The sequence below is a fragment of the Abramis brama genome (assembly GCF_963993115.1).
Source record: "Abramis brama genome assembly, chromosome: 9".
Classification (NCBI taxonomy): domain Eukaryota; kingdom Metazoa; phylum Chordata; class Actinopteri; order Cypriniformes; family Leuciscidae; genus Abramis; species Abramis brama.
This window is the reverse complement of record NC_139971.1, coordinates 10,874,842-10,897,309: the sequence shown is the minus strand read 5'-3', so window position 1 is coordinate 10,897,309 and position 22,468 is coordinate 10,874,842. Positions and strand designations below refer to the sequence as shown.

The 22,468-nt window shown below is 36.3% G+C and overlaps 1 protein-coding gene across 4 annotated transcripts in view; it reads left to right on the top strand.

The window, feature by feature from the left end:
• The window catches only part of myo5aa (myosin VAa), a 95,884-nt gene that overhangs the window by 34,435 nt on the left and 38,981 nt on the right, over positions 1 to 22,468 (top strand). For all 4 annotated transcript variants that reach the window (XM_084123720.1, XM_084123719.1, XM_084123718.1 and 1 more), the window contains exons 7-16: positions 52 to 133; positions 3,092 to 3,199; positions 3,495 to 3,601; positions 7,531 to 7,796; positions 7,897 to 7,978; positions 8,099 to 8,239; positions 9,328 to 9,453; positions 14,417 to 14,500; positions 21,141 to 21,299; positions 21,465 to 21,562. In XM_084123720.1, coding sequence (XP_083979846.1) covers positions 52 to 133; positions 3,092 to 3,199; positions 3,495 to 3,601; positions 7,531 to 7,796; positions 7,897 to 7,978; positions 8,099 to 8,239; positions 9,328 to 9,453; positions 14,417 to 14,500; positions 21,141 to 21,299; positions 21,465 to 21,562 — 1,253 coding nt within the window. The remainder of the gene's footprint in view (positions 1 to 51; positions 134 to 3,091; positions 3,200 to 3,494; positions 3,602 to 7,530; positions 7,797 to 7,896; positions 7,979 to 8,098; positions 8,240 to 9,327; positions 9,454 to 14,416; positions 14,501 to 21,140; positions 21,300 to 21,464; positions 21,563 to 22,468) is intronic.

Below are 22,468 nucleotides of genomic sequence, written 5' to 3'. Positions count from 1 at the left end.
TAAATAATCTTATGTGCTATTTTTGTTTTTCTTGCGTTCCTTGTTCTCCAGGCGGATGAAGAGAGGAATTATCATATCTTCTATCAGCTCTGTGCATCTGCTCACCTCCCGGAGTTTAAAGCCCTGAAACTCGGTGAGCCAAAATAACCCAGCATATTTCATTCAAGAGGAGAATTTCTTTATGAGAATATTATTCAGATTAGGATTACTCATTCATGGGAGTATTTTAGCTGTAATGGAATTGTTGGGAGGTGGGTCCTTATGTTTATAAGTATTAAAGCTACACAGTTTAACTTGTTTTGATAATATTTTTTAAAATATTAAAAGAGAATAATATATATAGAGAAAGAATATATAAAGAGTGCAAAAAAAGCCATCTTCCTAACCATGCTGTTTCTGTACACATTTTTGACTGTCTATAGTGTGAAGCTGAAAGTTTGTTGTCACAATCAACAATAAAAATTGACAATGGATCACTTAAATCGGAAAACCTCAGAGGATTCACTGGTTGTAAAAACAAAGTAAACATACAAATATTATTTATTTGTCCATCCGCTCTAATATAGTATCCAGTAACCATCAAACCACAATCAACCAAATTGTGGAGCCAAAGAGAGCATCACATAGAGAGCATCACATAGTAGGGTAAACACAGACGCTTGTGTGTGTCACCGGTTCTTGTGTATCATGCACGTACGTTTGAGCTTCCATGTTTACCATATGTAATGCTCTAGATGTGTGTTGTTGATCGTTTAGATGTAAATACATGCCTAAATTACACCTGTTCATCATATAAAGCGACCGTATCTCTTTACCAAGACTGCTCGAGGATTTGTTTTATGACCTTTTTGGAAGTTTTATCTGGACTTTCAATGGAGGGACAGAAACCTCTCAAGATTCATTAAAATATCTGAATTTGTGTTTTGAAGATGAACCAAAATCTTAAGGGTTTGGAATGAGATGAGGGTGAGTAAAAGAGTGAATGTTAAAAATTGGATGCTTAAATCCAAAAAAATAAATAAATAAAAAATAAATATTATTTAAAAATGTATATAGGGTTAGTCTATAGTACTTATAATCAATTTTATATAAAAAATTATGAAGTCTCTGGAAATAATTATGCATAATTAAAAAGTCTATGGCATGTCCCTATTTAAATAGGTGAATGTGCGTTTGTGGGTAACGTGTCTGATTAGAGTGTGTTCGTGTTGACACAGCATGGAGAGTGGCTATCAGAGATGTCCTACTGAGAGGCGGGCTGTGCAGGTCTAAATACACACACACACACACACACACACACACACACACACACACACACACACAGACGCATATTAATACTGGAGCTACTGTAGTTTGGTTCCACACACACCTCTCCCTATCATCTCTGTTTGCTTCACCCACTTGCTCTGAAACACACACACACACACACACACACACACACACACACACACACACACACACACACATACACACACACACACACACACACACACACACACACACACACACACACACACACACACAGACGCATATTAATACTGGAGCTACTGTAGTTTGGTTCCACACACACCTCTCCCTATCATCTCTGTTTGCTTCACCCACTTGCTCTGAAACACACACACACACACACACACACACACACACACACACACATACACACACACACACACACACACACACACACACACACACACACACACACACACACACACACACTCTGCTGGCTCTGTGCTCTGTCTCCTGCTGTTTGCCTACTCAGCTGACTTCCTGCTCAGCTGACGCCCCGTTAATGTGAGAGTGTGTGTGTGCGTGAATCTCTCAATAAGGTCTCTGTTGCCAAGCAACAGTGTATCATTCGTTAAATCTGTGAAGAAGGTTTTGTATTTTAGGGTCTGTGAATAAGAGAATAGTTTTTATTAATGCAAATCTGTGTAGTACTAATGACAGAGTTTCTATGTATTAATGGTTGGGGAGTTTCCTGGATAATTAAAGCTCTTTTGATGAGCACAGTGTGTCCCAATGAATGTTTGATATTTAACTAAATACATTTTAGTTTACTGTAATGTTAAACATTGTCATATGAACCAGCCAGTCAGTCAGTACACTAATTTAACTCTCAGTTCTGTCAGGACCATTATCGTCAAAGATGATTGACAAATAGCATATTGTTTGGATTGGCTTTATAGTTCTGCTCTGGGCAAGAACTCCCTGCCCATCCATGCAGCCTAGCATGTGTATGAGCAGGGAGTGCAATATTGCAGATATCATTAATGTTCAATAATTTAATGTACAGCAATTCAAGAAAAATAAGTCTGATTCGTAGAGGAATATCAGTAGGCCAAGTCCTGACTGGATGAGAGGAGGAGCTGGGGAAGGAGGAGGGTAATTAGCTCCTGAGCAACGCAATAAAGCTGCTGATAATACAGAATGGACCTTTTATATAGGGATGCTGTGATAGGCATCACATTCCTATAGGTAGACTTGGATCAGCTGAGAGTCAGCTGATGTGAGCTTGACTGACGTGACCTGCCAGAACTAACGCTACGCTTGATGAGTCTTTTTTACAACATGATGCAGTTGTAAGTTGTGATTTTGATTCACTAAAAGGAACCAACTCATTTGGGAATCATACTAGGTTAGAGCCCAGCAAACTGATCAAACATATTTTCACTTAGGTTAAATTGAATTTCAGGTTAAATTGAAATGTCCAGTTAATTTTGGTTAATCAGTACGTTCAGATGGTACATTTCAAATAACTGTCAAATTAGAAAATAGATTCAGTAATTCATTTGAGCCCCTGCACAGAAATCACTTTACCGTACATATGTTTGAGCCAAATTAGTTTGATACATGCTGCAGTTTGTCTCTTTATTTGAACTCTATTATCTCCTTGATTTGAACATATCTAACATAAGAAATGATTGGTTCATAAGATTGATTATTTTACATCAACATATGGGTTTGATGATAACCCAGCCTTGGGGTAGATCCTTCAGAATGTCTACTGCTGCTTATTTTTTTTAGGTGGTACAATATTTTTTTTATTTGAGGGATATAATACAAGTTTGTGCGTGTGTTTCTTTCTCCACAGGGAAGGCTGATAATTTCCACTACACCAAACAGGGCAGGAACCCAGTGATAGATGGAATAGATGATGCCAAGGAGATGTCGACCACAAAGAACGCCTTCACACTGCTAGGTCAGACTGAAAGTTTAATCATTTCTCATGTTGTTGAGATGTGATAGATGAAGTAAATCGCAGATTATGAGTGAGTGATTGAGTGAATAAATGAATGAATGAGGCTTTTATATAGAGCTTTACTATGTACTACTGTACACCAAAAGCGCTATATTGTAATTTTTTTATTATGATCTGCATGTGCTCCCTCAGATTTCTGAGCCAATGGATTTTGATTGTGACTTCTAAAATACTTATACTTATTAGACTGATTGATTTTGTGCTGATTTGTTCATTTGTTGATGTCTCTCTTCAGGTGTAAATGAGTCCTATCAGATGGGCTTGTTTCGGATTCTGGCTTCGATTTTGCACCTGGGGAACGTGGAAGTGAAGGACAGAGACTCGGACAGCAGTATCATTCCAGTGAGTTTCATGTTGACTTAAGTGGCATTTTGGACCAATGTGATTTCACTGTGGGCAGGACTATCTATATATGGTGAAAATAGAAACCAAATAACTGTGTGCAACACTGTGGAATGCATCTTATGACAGAAACTTTATTGTGTAGCGCTTTTCAGAAAATCATGCTGTTAATGTTTATAAGATCTTAACATCTTCATGCATTATAGTCCCATTTAGCATATTAGAGCTTACATTTTGCGACAAAATAAAAAAAGTCAGGCAGTTGAAATTTTATATATAGTAATCTACTGTATATGTATACTGTAGAGCTGTGCGATAATACAGTTTACGTTTTTGCAACAATATCAAAGATATATGGTTAAATTATTGAATCGATTTAAGATTTTACAATTTATTGCATTTTTACACAAACAGGGTAATTTATAACCACATACCCCAGAGTTATTACTGTACTAATTTGGGTCCCACTTTATATAATGTGTCTTTAATCATTTGATGCAATGCACGTATTGTGTAAAACATTCTCAAACATGAATATACAGTGAGGAAAATAAGTATTTGAACACCCTGCTATTTTGCAAGTTCTCCCACTTGGAAATCATGGAGGGGTCTGAAATTGTCATCGTAGGTGCATGTCCACTGTGAGAGACATAATCAAAAAAAAAAATCCAGAAATCACAATATATGATTTTTTAACTATTTATTTGTATGATACAGCTGCAAATACGTATTTGAACACCTGTCTATCAGCTAGAATTCTGACCCTCAAAGACCTGTTAGTCTGCCTTTAAAATGTCCACCTCCACTCCATTTATTATCCTAAATTAGATGCACCTGTTTGAGGTCGTTAGCTGCATAAAGACACCTGTCCACCCCATACAATCAGTAAGAATCCAACTACTAACATGGCCAAGACCAAAGAGCTGTCCAAAGACACTAGAGACAAAATTGTACACCTCCACAAGGCTGGAAAGGGCTACGGGGAAATTGCCAAGCAGCTTGGTGAAAAAAGGTCCACTGTTGGAGCAATCATTAGAAAATGGAAGAAGCTAAACATGACTGTCAATCTCCCTCGGACTGGTAGGGCTGTGCCGGTAAACTTGACAACCGCACCACCGCGGTTGTAAAGCGCCACCGCGGTGGCTGAGGAGTACCGGCGGTGGTTTGCAAAAAAAAAAAGTTTGTATGTGATTGCTGTTTTACATTAATATTATGACACACAAAGCTTTGTTTACAAAATAAATAATAGGTTAGCAATTAAATGTTATATTGCAGGCGCAGCCATGGAAAAGTTTGAATTCACGACGAATGAGAGAGTTGTGCGTGAGTCCATAAATTTAAACTTTGTCGGCTTTGAATTCTGGTTTGCGATCTTCACCCGATAATCAGCGAATTTAAAAATATTCCATTAGTTATTCCATATAGAAAGTTGAATTGTCTACTTTTAAACAAAACAATTAAAAACGAAAATAAACCGACTAGCATATGTTTATGTATTCCGTATAGTGTGCAATTCTCTCTATAGGCGCGTTCACTGCGAAGATGACGAGTGAGCATCGTCAACTTCATCTTTGCAGCCGACACTGACACAAAAAAAACCACTTTATTAATAAACAATTAAAATGTCTCCTTGCTATATTTGACACGTTCATAATCATTACTTTTGCCGGTTTGTGACAGCTGTTGTGTGCGTTATTGGCAGCGTCACCCACATGAACGCGTCAACCGCATCAGCACCAGAACATGGAGATTTTATTTTAGAGAATGATCGCACAACAGACATTAGAACATAATCGAATATTCAAAAATCGTGACTCATCCCTGCATGGAATCTCTTTTTTCTTTTCCCATACCTTCACTCGCGTCTCACCCATTTCCAAAGGGGATTATAAACGTTTCTTCCTTTGTTCGCTTTTAGGTCGATTATTTTCCAATTCTTTACTGTGGTAAAGTAGAAAAAACGCTGTAGGACAGATTTTTTACATGTACGTCAAATTCTTTTTAACACAATTTGTGCTTGTTATTAGACATATTGGTATAGGCGCGTCAAGTTCATTTGTAAAGCGCGTTTCACACGCGCGGGTGATTTTAGTTTGGCTTTCTCTGGCAGCGCGCAAACATAGCTTAAATGTCTTGCCCATGTGGAAGATAAAATTCGCTCTTCATACCTTTTACAAGTAGAAAACATGAAGATATCAGAAAAGAGATTGATGGTCTCTTTCCTGCTCGTGTCCCACATCCCTCTCAAAGCGCAGAGCGGTAGGCTGTATCACGCGTCTTTGTGTGGAAATATTAAACAAAAGTTTGTTTTTTTCTTAAATAGATTAAGATTTTTCTTAAATAGAATAGATTTATTATATTATGTAAGTAAGTTACCAGTATTTACTGATATTTATTGCAATGCTTTAGAGGCTTTATTGTGTTGTTTCTTTGTTTTTATTTATTTATTTCAAAACAACCCCCCAAACACCGCAACACCGCCGGTATTTGGGTCCATTACCACCGCGGTGGTAAAAAACTGCCACCGTCACAGCCCTACGGACTGGGGCTCCATGCAAGATCTCACCTCGTGGGGTCTCAATGATCCTAAGAAAGGTGAGAAATCAGCCCAGAACTACACGGGACGAGCTGGTTAATGACCTGAAAAGAGCTGGGACCACCGTTTCCAAGGTTACTGTTGGTAATACACTAAGACGTCATGGTTTGAAATCATGCATGGCACGGAAGGTTCCCCTGCTTAAACCAGCACATGTCAAGGCCCGTCTTAAGTTTGCCAATGACCATTTGGATGATCCAGAGGAGTCATGGGAGAAAGTCATGTGGTCAGATGAGACCAAAATAGAACTTTTTGGTCATAATTCCACTAAACGTGTTTGGAGGAAGAAGAATGATGAGTACCATCCCAAGAACACCATCCCTACTGTGAAGCATGGGGGTGGTAGCATCATGCTTTGGGGGTGTTTTTCTGCACATGGGACAGGGCGACTGCACTGTATTAAGGAGAGGATGACCGGGGCCATGTATTGCGAGATTTTGGGGAACAACCTCCTTCCCTCAGTTAGAGCATTGAAGATGGGTCGAGGCTGGGTCTTCCAACATGACAATGACCCGAAGCACACAGCCAGGATAACCAAGGAGTGGCTCTGTAAGAAGCATATCAAGGTTCTGGCGTGGCCTAGCCAGTCTCCAGACCTAAACCCAATAGAGAATCTTTGGAGGGAGCTCAAACTCCGTGTTTCTCAGCGACAGCCCAGAAACCTGACTGATCTAGAGAAGATCTGTGTGGAGGAGTGGGCCAAAATCCCTCCTGCAGTGTGTGCAAACCTGGTGAAAAACTACAGGAAACGTTTGACCTCTGTAATTGCAAACAAAGGCTACTGTACCAAATATTAACATTGATTTTCTCAGGTGTTCAAATACTTATTTGCAGCTGTATCATACAAATAAATAGTTAAAAAATCATACATTGTGATTTCTGGATTTTTTTTTTTTTAGATTATGTCTCTCACAGTGGACATGCACCTACGATGACAATTTCAGACCCCTCCATGATTTCTAAGTGGGAGAACTTGCAAAATAGCAGGGTGTTCAAATACTTATTTTCCTCACTGTATATTTATAAAATGTAATTAGGGCTGTAATTAATTTCTGTAAATACAGCTATAATTACACTGTTGATCCTTTCCTTACCCCTTAAACCACTTTTAAACCCAACCATACCACCAAACCTGTCCCTAACTTAACCCGCATCCCACTACTTTAGCAGCAAAAGTATTTTGCAATACAATATGAACATTGTATTGAAGTACATTGTACTTGCATAAAAAAAAGTTAAGTACATAGTGATTAAAGACACGTCATATAAAGTGGGACCTAAATTTGTTTCATTGTGAAGTAATGATGTAATTTTCTCTCTTTTTTCCATCCAGCCAAATAATGGTCACCTGAGTGTGTTTTGTGAATTGATGGGCGTGACGTATCAAGACATGTCTCATTGGCTGTGTCATAAGAAACTGAAGACGGCAACTGAGACGTACATAAAGCCCGTCCCCAAACTACAGGCCATAAATGCTCGCGATGCCCTCGCTAAACATATCTACGCCAAACTCTTCAACTGGATCGTGGACCATGTGAACAAATCGCTACATTCTACGGTCAAGCAGCACTCGTTCATCGGAGTCCTGGACATTTACGGGTGCGTGTTCATACAGCCACGCACACATTTGAGAACAGACCACACTGGTTCAGTTTAGAGTTACAGAAGTCAATTGTGATGTTTTGTTTTATTCTTCCAGGTTTGAGACTTTTGAAATCAACAGTTTTGAACAGTTCTGTATTAATTATGCCAATGAGAAACTACAGCAACAGTTCAACATGGTGAGACCTCTGACACACTTCACATGACACCATATCTCATGAGTTCATGCTTGATTGATGATTATTCTCTTAATTTATTGTGATGTATCTTCTGTTGTCCTCCTGTCTTCTCGTGTGCAGCATGTGTTTAAGTTGGAGCAGGAGGAGTACATGAAAGAGCAGATCCCCTGGACTCTCATTGATTTCTATGATAATCAGCCGTGTATCAACCTCATCGAGGCCAAGATGGGCATCCTGGACCTGCTGGACGAAGAGTGCAAGGTACATATTCACAGTTTTATTGTAAATTAAGATGTTGATGTACTTTCATCTTTTACTGTGATTGGCTGTGTTAAAAAAAACAAAAAAAAACAACTTTTGGCTTTGTGAATTAAAATATCTGAAAAGTTTCAAAATATCCATACGCAAATCCAAGGTGTTCATAAATGTGACAATTTGCAAAACAAATATTTGCAAATTCAACAATTAATAATTCAATTTAACAGAATTGTTGTTTAACTACATGTTTTTAATGTAGAATGTTATACGATTTTAATAGATGCATATTTGTGACACATTTATGATTTTTTGGGATTCAATACAAATTAAGCTTCATCAACAGCATCTGTCGACCACAGAAAACATTTTTGACTTGAAGAAAGCAAATATTGTAGTTACACTAATTCACTTACTGTACTATGAGGTTTATGGGGCAACGCAATATACATTAAAACACACTCAGTTTTGAAAGTTGAATGTGAGACTAGAGTCATAAATTCACTTATTAACTTTGCCTTTGCAAGGTTAAACCTAATATTTCAGTCGTAACCATGTAATGCCAGTAAAGTATTTAACTCTGAAGAATTTATGGAAGTGCTTCAACAAACATACAAACTTAACATTTGTGCTTTCAAACCCACAAATTGCCTTGCCTTCCATTGTAAGTACACTCCCATCCCATCACAAGTTATCTCTTATACTCACCAATACTGATTTTAATTAAACAGTAATATTGCGAAATATTATTACAATTTAAAATATCTGTTCAAATGTAATTTATTCCTGGGATGGCAAACCTGAATATTCAGCAACCATTACTCCAGTCTTCAGTGCCACAGAAATCTGCTGATTTGGTGCTCAAGAAACATTTCTTATTATTATCAATATTCAAAACAGTCATGCTGTTTAATGATTTTTGTGGAAACCATTTAAAAAAAAAAAATACTAACCCTAAACTTTTAAACGGTAGTGTTCATCATTGTAAAAACAAAACAAACAAAAAAACTGTGTTGTGTGATTGGAATCCTGTTTGAGACTACAGTTCTTACTTCATATACTGTACAGCCTCTTTTTTTCTCTCTTTCTCTTAGATGCCGAAGGGTTCAGATGACTCCTGGGCTCAGAAACTGTATAACACTCATTTGAAGACGTGTGCACTTTTTGAAAAGCCACGGATGTCCAATAAAGCTTTCATTATTCAGCACTTTGCAGATAAGGTGCGCACACACACACACTTCACACTCAGGCTGGTTCAGCATTTCTGATAAACTGTTTCATTTTATATATAAATATCTGACCACAGATACATTGTATTTCTGTTCCAAAAAAACCTACTGAGCGGCCTCACACATACTGCATCTGAACAGTGCATGTTCACCATATTAAAAGCATTCACTGTTGGCATAAGCCACGTGCCACTGTGTTCCAGAAACGTCCTAGACGTGACTGAGTTCTGTCTGGTGTTGAGCCAACACGCTAAACTCATCAGAAAATTCATTTATTTATCAACACAATCTTATATGAAGCAGTATACAATAATGAAGCAAATTATCATGTTTTGTCGAGATTCACACACAATAACAGGCTGACAAACATTTTCTGGAATAAATCCAGGTGATTTAGTTAATAATTACATTTGGATGTGCATACAATCCACCTCAAATAAAAAAGATTTCACGTTTAAAGTCAACATGAAACAGACGTTTAGATAGTCTTTTCCCCATTGTGATGTATATCGGAGTGAAACGGCTTCTCGAACAAGAAAAATAAGGTTTTCCTCGTCCCAGTAAACACCTCATCAGAGAAGAGATGATGCTGCAAGTTATTTTGATTAAAAATTACGAGGGGACATAAAAAAGAATGATGTTCACGGATAAATCATTTATAATAATGCAATATATGCATAATGCAATTCAGTATTCCATAAAAAATAAGTATGGTCAATTTTGATTTCATGATGACTTTGTTTGTAATAACTCTGTAGAAACTCTTGTCAAACAGGCCACATATGAATTGTATGTGAAACAGGTCTAGCATTTTAAGACATTGTAAGTACACTTCTGATATAAAGGATGTTCTAAACAATAGACACTAATACATGAATATATAGTTCTAAACAAATCTTTAAATAGAGTATCATTATGTTAGCTTGGAAACATGCTAATGCCAAAACAACTGAGTCAAGTCTCCTGTGTGCTTTCCGTAAAGGTGCTCATACGTCTTCACGCTGTGGATCTGTTTTTAGAAATGGTGTATAATATCTGTGAGGAAATGAGAAGGAGGGTGGATATCATAAGCCACATTTAGAGTGTGTGATAGACATTCAATACACACACACAGTCAAATTAGGGTTTGAGCATTAGCTTTCTCAAACATCCTCAAGGTTAAATCAGGATTCTCTAATCAGTATTACTAATGTAAAAGACACTCTAAATTATATAAATTTAATAGAATACATAATATAACATGTAATTTAAATCCAATGTAAAAAAATAAGTTCTGTGAAGTTACTCTTTTGTAGCTTCCGTAGACTTAAAACCGGTTCACACTGTACGATTTTGGCCACGATTTGGCCTTCTGAAACACATTTTGTGAATCCTAAAAGATTCCTCAGATCCTAGGCCAAAATCTGAAGTCTTTGATCATTAGTTTGACATGTTCACCGACTGCAGATTAATGACTGTTGCGATCACATTTTACCTCAGACAAATTTCTGGCAGTGTCAGAAGATTTGCCACACAGTCCTGTAGTGTGACTTCTCCTACGACAACTGTCAAATCCAATCGGAGCGCCAAACCTGATTATGCAATTATTAGGACAACAATAAACCACCACCTGCTCCACACACATGTTTTTTTTTTTTTTTTTTTTTTTTTTTTTTTTTAAAAGAAGCCACTATGAAAATTAACGCTAGAGATTGTCTTTTTGCTAGCCACCATTTATATCCCTCATGTAAATGCATCTCACGTCACTTAACATGTCGCGGATTGTTGATGTACAACTCCTGACGAGTCTTCTTGTATGCGTCTTGACTGCCATATAGTCTGACATTAATGACGACTGAGATCATACAGTGTGACATGGCTTACAGTGAGGATGATGTTCATACAGTCTGACAAGCAACAGTCGTAAAGTACTATTATAAATCGTGCAGTATAAACCCGGGTTTAATGGACCTCTTAGTTATAATCAGTGCTGGGTAGATTGTTTACATATTGTAGTCCATTACTGAATACAAATTACATAATGAAAACTGTAGTTAGTAGCGTAATCTAATACATTACACATTTTAGGTAATGTAATCTGACTACTTTTTGACCTTACTTTAAACCTTAATTTGTTTATCACATAGATTTTAATCGCTTTCCTGTAGCTCAAACAGTAGAGTGTTGGCGCTTGCACCGCCAAGGTCATGGGTTCGCTTCCCAGGGAAAGCAAGAACTGATAAGAATGTAAATGTGTACCTTGAAATGCAATGCAAGTCGCTTTGGATAAAAGCGTCTGCCAAATGCATAAATGTAAATGTAATCGGATAATCTTGTACTGTAGTGATTTAAAAATACAAAGGAATAAAACATGTTGAAAATATGTGTTGTAGTGCATAAAACATTACCTTATGTCAGGGTTTTCTAAACTGGGGGTTGTGAAGGAACTGCAGGGGGGTTGTAAGTTTATGAAAAAGTAATAATTCAATTTGAAAACAAAAACAATCAAAATAATATAGCTGCAAGCAGCAATTATCGGGGGCCAAGTGCAAGAAGACGATAAGACATGCCAACATGGCTGGGACTGTCAGACCAACTGCAGCAAGGAGCAATTAAAGACACATTAAGATGATTTTCATATTCATAAATACAGTAACTAAACATATGATTTAATGGATTATCACTTTCGACCAATAGGTGGCGCAGTTATGAAATTGATGTGATGTGGTCAGAGTGAAGTGACAATGACACATACAAAGTTTGATGTCAATATGTCAAGGCATTGCAGAGATGAACCTGAATAGTCCTTTTGGCATCATGCCTCTACTTTGCTGCTGCATTATATGAAAACGGTTTTGTCTATCAACCCGAAATCCATAACTTTTAGTCGGCACAGTCTGGAGATGATACGATTCGATTTTGGTGAAAATCGTACAAACGGTCTAGGAAGAGTTTGAAAAAGTAGGTATTGAATAAAAATCAAGATGGCGGATAGGAAGTTAGGCCAAATACGGCAAACTTGGTATCTATGTTCTCTGCATAACCCAAGGAATCTAATAAGATTTATAATAATGCCAGTGTCATTACAATAGGCAGATTTATTCAAATGTTATTAGCATTTTTGGAAATTTTGTTATGACTTTTGACCAAAAGCTGTCTCAAAATTGTTTGAGTACCTTCAGGGCATGGTGCTGATGGCACATACCGAGTTTCGTAATGATATGTTCATGCATTCATAAAATACAGCATTTTGGTACAAAATTAAAAATGCCTGACGCCTAAAATGGTTGGATATGCCTACAGTGGCCTAAAATGGATATCAGTCGACTCAGCATGACACCCTGAATCTAACGAGACCACTTTTATGATTTTTGCAAAAATAGCAAAAACATTTTTCACATCTCCGGACCAGTTGGTGGCGCTAGAGGGATTGAGTTGGAGACTCCAAATTTGCTATGGTGACAGTTCAGACTGTCCTCTATCAGTGTGACAAATTTCATAACTTTTCCGCAAGCGGTTCTATGGGCTGCCATAGACTCCCAGAGCAGAAGAAGAAGAAGAACATTTGCGCACATTCTGTGCTTGGCCCCTAATAATAAGAACGCCAACAGATACAATAGGTGCCTCCACACCTTCGGTGCTTGGCCCCTAAAAACACAAAAAATATTAAATCTTTTATATGTTATGCTGTGTAGCTTCTGTCTTGTGTAATTCCTCAAAACAATTTAAAAGATAAAAAGAAGAATTAGTGAGAATCAATAAATTGTGAAATCTTTACTGCCATTTTGTGAAAATTACGCAATCATGTAATCAATAGAAACGTAACTGTAGTCCGATTATGAGTATTTTAAAACATAATTTAATCTAATTACAAGTATATTTTTGGAATCTGATTACGTAATCCAGGATTACATGTAATCAGTTACTACCCAGCACTGGTTATTTATTTAAGTAAATACTTGATCTCAGAAGTTTCTTCTGAAATAAAAAAAGGCCAAAATGAGAGTTTACAAAAGTAAAAAATCTTGGTAACACTTTACAATAAAAATCAATTGGTTAAAATTACTTAATCAGGTAGCATGAAGTTATTTATTTATAGTATTTATTATAGTTGGCATGAAATAGAAGTTAATATGGTCTTTTCTTCCATATTGTGACATACTAAGTGAAATGGCTTCACGAATGAGAAAAAATGTAGGGCGGGACATGATGTTAATCAGAAATTGACCCTTTTCACATTTCCGGGTTTCTCAGAAGCGGAAGTCATCACAGTTGAGTAAACTTCTATAGCGGTGAATGAGAAACTACATTAAATATATATTTGTTATGTTCCCATTTGCTCAAATAGCAAAAAAAAAAAAAACTTTCAAAAAGAGGAAAAAAATAGAGAGAGAGTGATAACGGCAGTCAATTTGACCGTCACTCCCACAGCCACTGTATTAGAAACACACTCACAGCAGCGTTAACTAGTTTTTTTTCTAATTGGATGCAAAGGTAATATAATACAAATTATACTGAAAAAATTGAAAAAAATAAATTAAAAATACCTGACCATTAAAACCATCACAGTCTGTGAAAGGGGTCCATTAATAAGATTGTTAGATACTTTTCGCTTGCTAAAATAACTATAACTAAAACTGTATAGACATTAAAAAAAATACTAAAAATGAAAAAAATGTTAAATAAAAACAGAAAATATATATATATAAAAAAAAAACTAATTCAAAGTAAGAATAAATATAATAGCATCACAGTTATAATAAAATAACGCTGTGAGGTTGTAGCTGGAGGATGTATAATAAGGTTTATTATACATCTTTACAAAAATCTTTCAATCTAAAGACATCAATAAGTCGAACATTTTCAATTTGTAATTATACAGCTGTGAAGGAAAAAAAAAACAGAAAATATTTAGAGACTCGTTCATGGATTTTCTCTCATATGATAACCTCTAATGTCTCTCTGTATCTGTCAGGTGGAGTATCAGTGTGATGGTTTTCTGGAGAAGAATAAAGATACAGTAAATGAGGAGCAGATACATGTTCTGAAGGCCAGTAAGGTGAGTGAAAAACTGTTCTCTGTCTCTCTGAATGACTACTTCAGAAGGCCTTCAATTTGCTTATAAATAAGGGCTGTAATGTTTAGGTGAAAATGGCCAGGAAGTGTTAAATTATCCCTGTAATGTACCAGTTCATTAACCAGAAACTGTGAGGTTTTAGTTAAGTTAATGCCTGTATAGTGAGACAAAACCAGCCTTAAAGCCAGTGTTAGCTGTAGCCAGGCTATTTTCATCCAAGACCTTGACCTTAAATGAAGCTTAAAGTGTGAGAAGGTCAATAGCACGGTGCCATCTGCTGGTAAAGGAGCATTAGTGCAGTCCGTTGGCACTGTTCCAACATATGTACACAACTGAGGGAGTATAAGTTCATATTTTTAGCTCTTTGGATCCTTACATATCCTTGTTCCGTTTTAGTTCACCATGTTACGGTATCTTGAGTCACAGTATCTAAAGATCAGAGCTGTTTCTAAGCTCTAAAAGAGCCTTTGCATGACTCAGCAGCTCTGACTGCTCTTTAATGACACCGGTTCAGATAGAGCGCTACTGCATACCTGCTCGTGTTATGAAGTCAATCCTCACCCGTCAGTTGTGCCTTCATGGCCTGGGGTGTGTTCTGTGGATTTTTTAGGAAGGTACATACTTCTAAAACATACTTGGTAATAGAGACACAGGCACACTGAATGAAAAGCTCCATAGATCAGAGTTCAGAGATCAGAGTTTCCCAAACAAATGATCAGATTGTAATACCATAGCACTTTGATATAAACCGTGGTACTGAATTATTTCAGTATTTATTTACCATCTTAGCTAACAAAAATATGTTCTAAGAACATTTTGCTAGCGTTCTCATTAAGTCAAGAACACTTTATTTCTGAAAGGTCTCTGAATGTTCAAAACGTCCCATTATTTTATGTTAAATGAACACAATGCATAAATAACGTTTTTGTATTAATGTTTTGAGAACATTATTAAAGACCAGGTATCTCTGAAAAAATATTCTATTATCGTTACTGGAAGAACGTTGGTTCATAAATGTATAAAGAGGATTGCCAGAATACTAGCCAAAGTTTTGAGAACGTTCTCTGTTAGCTGGGATGGCATTTACATGGTACTCCAAGGTATATCAAAGAATACCATGGTATTCTTATTGTGCTGTGTTTTTTAGTGAACTAGCCACAAAAGCTTCTGTGCTTTTTATTGACCTGACCTAACTGCTAAAAAATTGTAGGGCTTCCCACAAGTCAAAGAAATAAGGAATTATGTTTTCAGGCTTAGAAAAATTCAGTTTTGAAAAATCATGGACAAGTCTCGGTAGTTTTTATTCTGATTAAGTGAACTTTTAAGTGCCCTTTGATTCTGTAAAATCATATCATTTTCATCTGTATCTGGGGGTTTCTGAATGCTCTTTAATGCTTTTTCTCCTCAGCGTGAGGCAGTAAATGTGTGCGGTAAGAGCAAACACATGCCGTACTAATCCAAACTGCCTGGGAAAAATATTAATGCCTCAAACTGAATTTGATTGACAGAATTATTCTTTAAGTCAAGTATTATTTAAAATTAACAATTGATATCAGTAATAGGCTCGGGCTCTCTGGTGCTTTTCCAGATCAGTCTGTTAGCGGATAATCCAAATCCTTCACTTCACGTTACACTGGTCATCTGTTTTTACCATATTCATTTTGCTTCACATTCATATCATTAATCATCTGTTCATAATATCATGTGTGTGTTTGCTTACTTCATCTAGGTACACATTTATATTTTCTTATAAATTAGCCAGACATCAGCTAAACGTCGTAAAAACTTATGAATATTTTCAATCATTCTCCATTCATTTGTTTGTCAAGATGAAATTTGACATCGGTTCTAGGGCTTGATGCTTATTTTTTCCCCAAAGAGATATTAGGGCTGTCAAATATTGTTTCAGTGATTAAAGTACACAATTGTTCTTACTTATTGTGAAAATTAATGCACAAAATTAACTTGAACAGCTCTCTTTCAAACATAGAGAGCTGATATTGACAGACTGAATCATCACTTCTATGTATTACTACTCTATATACAACACACTATATTTAAAGCTGCAGTCCGTAGTTTTTCCTCTTTGTCGCCATCTCTGTTCGAAATCTACAATTGCAGTTATTTGTGGAATTATCAACTTTACGTGGGTTGTGCCGGTGTGGATGCTGTCATTCGGAATCAGAGATTCTACTTTTTGGAAGTATGACCAACATAAGAATTTTCACTGGAAAATGTCATCTGAACAAGTAACATCCACTTTTGTTCTGACCAAGGGGAAAAAAGCATTGCAGTAAATCGTGCTGATCAAATAACGATCGCTTATCATATCACGTCAAACCATGCAAATTATACTTTGTTCTCAAATTGTTAATGTTAACAACATCAGCATTGTGTGACTACATTTAATGCCCTTCCGATATTTTTTCTTGTTTTCGCATGGGCCCGGTTGCAGTCTCTTTTTTTTTTCTGTGGCCAGTCCGAAGTCCGAAGTCTTTTGCATTTTACAAAGGGTGAATCTCCAGTTCTCACTGGTGATTGTCATTTGAACCTTTCTAGATCCGCCATCAAATTGATAAGTTTAATTAAATCAAGTGCTGTGAGAAAAGGCTATAAATCTCCACCTCCAACATCCTCACACGCAATATAGCCTACTAGCCGGGACACCTTCTTTATGTGTACAGATGTGACATGATGCAAAGACATGCTCGAATTTCCCGCGGAAATCCACCAGTACCACTGGAATTAAAAACATTATTACAAGCTTACCGTTTAGAATCGAGCTAAGGCAAGCAGATAGTTTTGAACACTGGCTGATAATGTACTTGCTTGCAAAAAATTTACTTTTCTTTTGGATATTTTTTAACCCAAAAAAGTTACAGACTGCAGCTTTAATGCACAGCTAATTGAATTTATGTGAAGATTGTTTTAAGTTCACTTAAAAGTTGTTATATTTTTAAGCCTATTAAATGTATAAAATTATGGCTTTTAATTATACTGTAATGTGAATGTAATTACTCATTTCATCCCTATAGAAACTGAAATAAAAATCAATTTACATTAACAGAGACATCAGTTGCAGTATTGGTATCAGTGTTACTGGCCTTCATTCATAATATAAAGATGCCATTAAACAAATATTTAAAATATACCGTCTTTATGTTGTTCTACAATAATTTGGATATTCAATGTGAAAATCTGTTTTACAATATAAACATATTACAGATTTTAATGTTAGGTGTGATTAATCGCAATTACAGAATCTTTTTATTAATTAGTTACATTTTTAAATCATTTGACAGCACTAAAAGATATATTATCTGAAGTGAGTCCAATCCTCTTTGATTCTTTTTGTACGTGGACCGCGAAAAGAGAAATTTAGAATGATATTTGATATTGCGTTGTCAAGCCAACATAATATTATTCAGAGCTGGTGTCTGAGCTGTTTTGCTGTTCAGCAAGTACATTATATACATCTGTCTGATGTATCTGTATTTTCTGCATTTAGTAATTCTGTTTCTATTTTCTCATCGTGTCATGTTGTCTATGTGTTGTTTGTGAACATGACTACCTGTACCCCTGCAGAAGGTAAAATTTAGCATATACATGCTGTCTCTTTAGCTCTCTATCTCTCTAATATCACTGCTGTCTAGTAGATACAAAAATTAAGATTGGATAGTTTGGATGTGTGTGCGTATGAGAGATGCGTGCGCGTGTGTGTGTATCAGCATGTTCAGTCTGCTGCTTTCTGCTGTGCAGGGCACAATCTCAATACTGCATTGATTCTGTAGAAAAATAAAACCGCTTCAGCTCTAGAGCCTCCAAACACCATCCAAACAAACTCAACTGCCCAGACAGAATGAAACATCTGTTTAGTTGAAATGTTGTGACATCAGCATTTTTGACGCTCTTAAAAGGACAGTTCACCCAGAAATTAAGATTTAGTCATTATTCACTCACTTTCAGTTTATAGTGACCAGCCCAAAAAGAACAAAAAAAAATTGGTCGATGTGATCCATAAACTTCATATGAGCTTTATCTGATAAACAGATTTTAGTCATTATTCTCTGAAAGTGTTTCCAACAGTGAGACTTTGAGGGCATGTCGCCGCAGAATAAATGTTTGTTCATTTTAAAGTAGGCTTGTTGCGATAGTCTGTTACTGTGATAAAATCATTTAGTTCAATTAAAAACTGAACGCGTCTGCTCAATTCAGCGTGAGCCGAACGAGAGTCGCAGCAGAAGTCAGATTTCATTTATCACGTGACGAGAGAGGCGAGCTGACAGACAAGACAATGGCGGAAGATTTGGTTTCAAAAACGAAATGTGAAAGCACCTATTTGTCAATATTTTGGATTTAAACCCAATGCTAATAGGGAACCTGCAAACATTAATGAGGCAATCTGTAAACTTTGTCTGAAGATGGTGGCAGCATCTGGAGTTAACACTTCTAATTTACACACCTTATTCGTCTTATTCGTTTTGTTACTAAAAGTTCCAAGTTTTAAGTTTGTCATTGTACTGTTTTGTTTAGGTGGTTTTCATTAATAGTAATAATGAACACACTATTCAAGCAATTGTCGCTCCAGATTTGCCGCTACTTTGAAAGCGAAAGTAAAATGCGCACGGCCACACGGGCATTCATAAGCGATTTAAAAACGAGGTGGAAAAGAGGGAAAAACTCCAACTCTTCAATCTGGTGTACATTGAGAGCACAATTAAGAGCTTTCCAGTGACCAAAAACTCTTTGCATTTAAAGTGGACTCAAACCTCTTTTTTTAGTTGTGATAGTGGAAGCCAAACAATTTCAATATAATAATAATAATAATCATGATAATATATACAGTATATTCGTAGCCTTTTAATTTGATTGATAGATGCTTTGCCAAAGCAATGGCTCAAATCACTACATTAGAGATATTTTATGTTATGAAAAGTGCAAAAATATTTTTGGCTCATTATGAAATTGTGGCTGGCCGCCATGATCAAGGTAATTAATGGGAAAAAATAACAACATACAGGTTTATAACAATAATACATAATGCAGTACAATACAGAACAATAATACATACGGAATTTTCATTTCTGGGTGAACTACGCTTTTTAAAATGCAACAGTCAAAGAAATCCATATGTACTATACATAGACAAAAAAAATGTAAAAACAGGCAGAACATTAGAACACAAAGCTGGAGTTTGTTTGTTTGCTGTGTGGGGACTTGATGTTTAAATTGTTGGTCCCATAATAACTTTTATTTTGCTTAGGCTGCATGCTGCTCAGTACCAGCACTAGTGTCCCTCAGAACGCAAACTCTTAGCGATCAAAGTAAATGAGACCCTAGGGACATTATCTGAGTACATGGCCCCTTCTGTTCATTAATATGCATAATTGTTTATTATGCTTTACTGGATTAAAATAAGTGATACTTTGAGTGTACAGATTTAGTTCAGTTGACAAAGGCTACGACACACTGCTAAGTTTTGGAAGTGGCAAATGCTCAAATGTCTCAAGCCTGTACAAAAACATGAATGCTAACCATTTAACACAGTTCAGTTAAGAGTTCAGTTGTAACTCCCTAAAGTTTTCAGGAGTGAATTCTCTTTTATAAAATGGATAGTTCGCGTCCTTGATTATGATTGGTCACACATTCAAAACTGTTGTAAAATACTCCTGTTGATATCATTACATCAGTATCACTGCTGTTGTGCATTTATTTTAATGGAACCTTGCCAGGAAAATGTATCAACCATTTTATAAAAGCAATGAGTTTCGTGAAGCCATGGTTTACAGTGATTTTTAAAACCGCTAAACATGGGTTTTAGGCACTCCGCTCTTCGTTGGACCTAACAACTCCCCTTAGATATTCTGAAATCACTGTAAACTACAGCTTTTTGGGGCTTCTTCCTTTAAAAGAATGATTCACTTCCGTAAATAAGTAAACCATGTACATAACAGGATTAAGCACTCAGAAGAGGAGTGACAACTGACTTTATCTGGAGCTGAGTCCATATACAAATTAATTTAAAGTCCCCCTGTGGTGAAAATCAAGTTGTTTATATGTCTATGTGGTATTTTTAATATGCTTTAAGACAAACCATGTGCAAATTCATAAGTCAACACCATTGCTGAGTATTTTCTCCTTAAAACCGCTGTGAACCAAAGACAGTCTCAAAAACGCGGTTTGAAATCACTGGTGTTTCTGACATAACAAACTACCTTGTAACCAATCACGTCAATGTGTGATCGTCAACGAGTGGATCTCTGAGTTGGTGCGAGTGAGTGGAGGCGGGGCTAATTTGTATATTCATAGAACCGCATATACTAAATGAGGCAAAGGGTGTAGAGTTACATTCAGGCTATTTTAAGGCATGAATTAAAAAAAAATCAAGGAAAAAACATTTAAATGTGTAATTTTGGTAATCAAAGATGAGTTTTAAGGGATACAAATTATTGACTACAGGGGGACTTTAATTAAAAAAATGTAAGAGCTAATTAAAGTTTTTTAATAAGATCTTCGCTTAATTTCCATGTCCAAAAGTCCCTTTGACTAATGATGGTACACTATCTGACCACTCTTCCCCACATGGCTTGTATGTTAAGTCTGTCTTGGCTGTAATTCCCAGTTTGACCTGCTGGTGGAGCTGTTCCATGATGAGGAGAAAGCAACGAGTCCAACCGGTGCTGCTCCTACCACTGGAGGACGCACTCGCCTCAGTGTCAAACCAGTCAAGAGCAAAGCTGGCCAAGCTAGCAAAGAACACAAGAAGACAGTCGGACTGCAGGTAGAAGCCTACTCTTACTTGTACTTTTATTGAATATCTAAGTACATGAATTTGAATGTATTTTTGTGTTATACTGTGTAAATAAGCAGTGACAGTGGATGAGATTAAAAATACTGCAAGTTTATGTTAGAATTTGAATAAATGTTTACTTCTCTCTCTCTGTAGTTCCGTAACTCTCTGCATCTGCTGATGGAGACGCTGAATGCGACTACGCCGCATTACGTTCGCTGCATCAAACCCAACGATTACAAATTTGCCTTCACGTCAGTTTTTCATCAGCTTTCTGTCTTTTTCTCTCTCTCTCTCTCTCTCTCTCTCTCTCTCTCTCTCTCTCTCTCTCTCTCTCTCTCTCTCTCTCTCTCTGTGTATACACACTGTGATCATAAGTTGAGACTTATACTAGAGGGCCTCAGCAAACTTGCAAGTGGGCCTCAGGATAACATATAAGTATTTAAATTAATAATGTATTATTAATGCATTAAAATAACCTAACTTTAATCTAAATTACAATGCTACAAATGAACACATAAAATCAAAATGTAAACTTAAAATGTATTTTAATTTTCCTTCAATAACTGTTGTTTTAATACAGAACATAATCACAAAATTAAATCACAAAATTGATTGTGGTTAAATAGTTATAAATGTTAAATAAACCAACAGCAAACATAATAAAGGTAGGGTAGGTGATTTTTAGAGAGGCTAGCATTAGCAAGCTAGCTTTAAAAGCATAAGATTCCACTCTCCCTTCAAAGCGTGTCAAAAGCCACGCCCAAAAGCATTAAACTACCTCATGTCTCAAAGCACAAAACATTACAGTTATAATATACAAACAACTTAAAGAGCTGTTACTTGTACCACCTGACTGTTGCAGATTAATTTCTGCATTGATAGTGTTGCCATTGAAATGCATAAATTCAAGTCACAAACTGCTCAGAGTATAACATCATGGGTTTTCATTTCTTCCATCTAAATTACAGTAGTTATGGCGCATATAAATACATTTAGACATACATTTATACACACATATAAATACATTTAGACAACTTAACTTAGTGATTGCTATCAGGATGTAAAGAGACTTCTAACCAGTATAACAAAAAATGTTTCTGGAATAAATCGCCTACCCTGCCTTTAATTCAATACATCAATAAAAATAATAATAAACA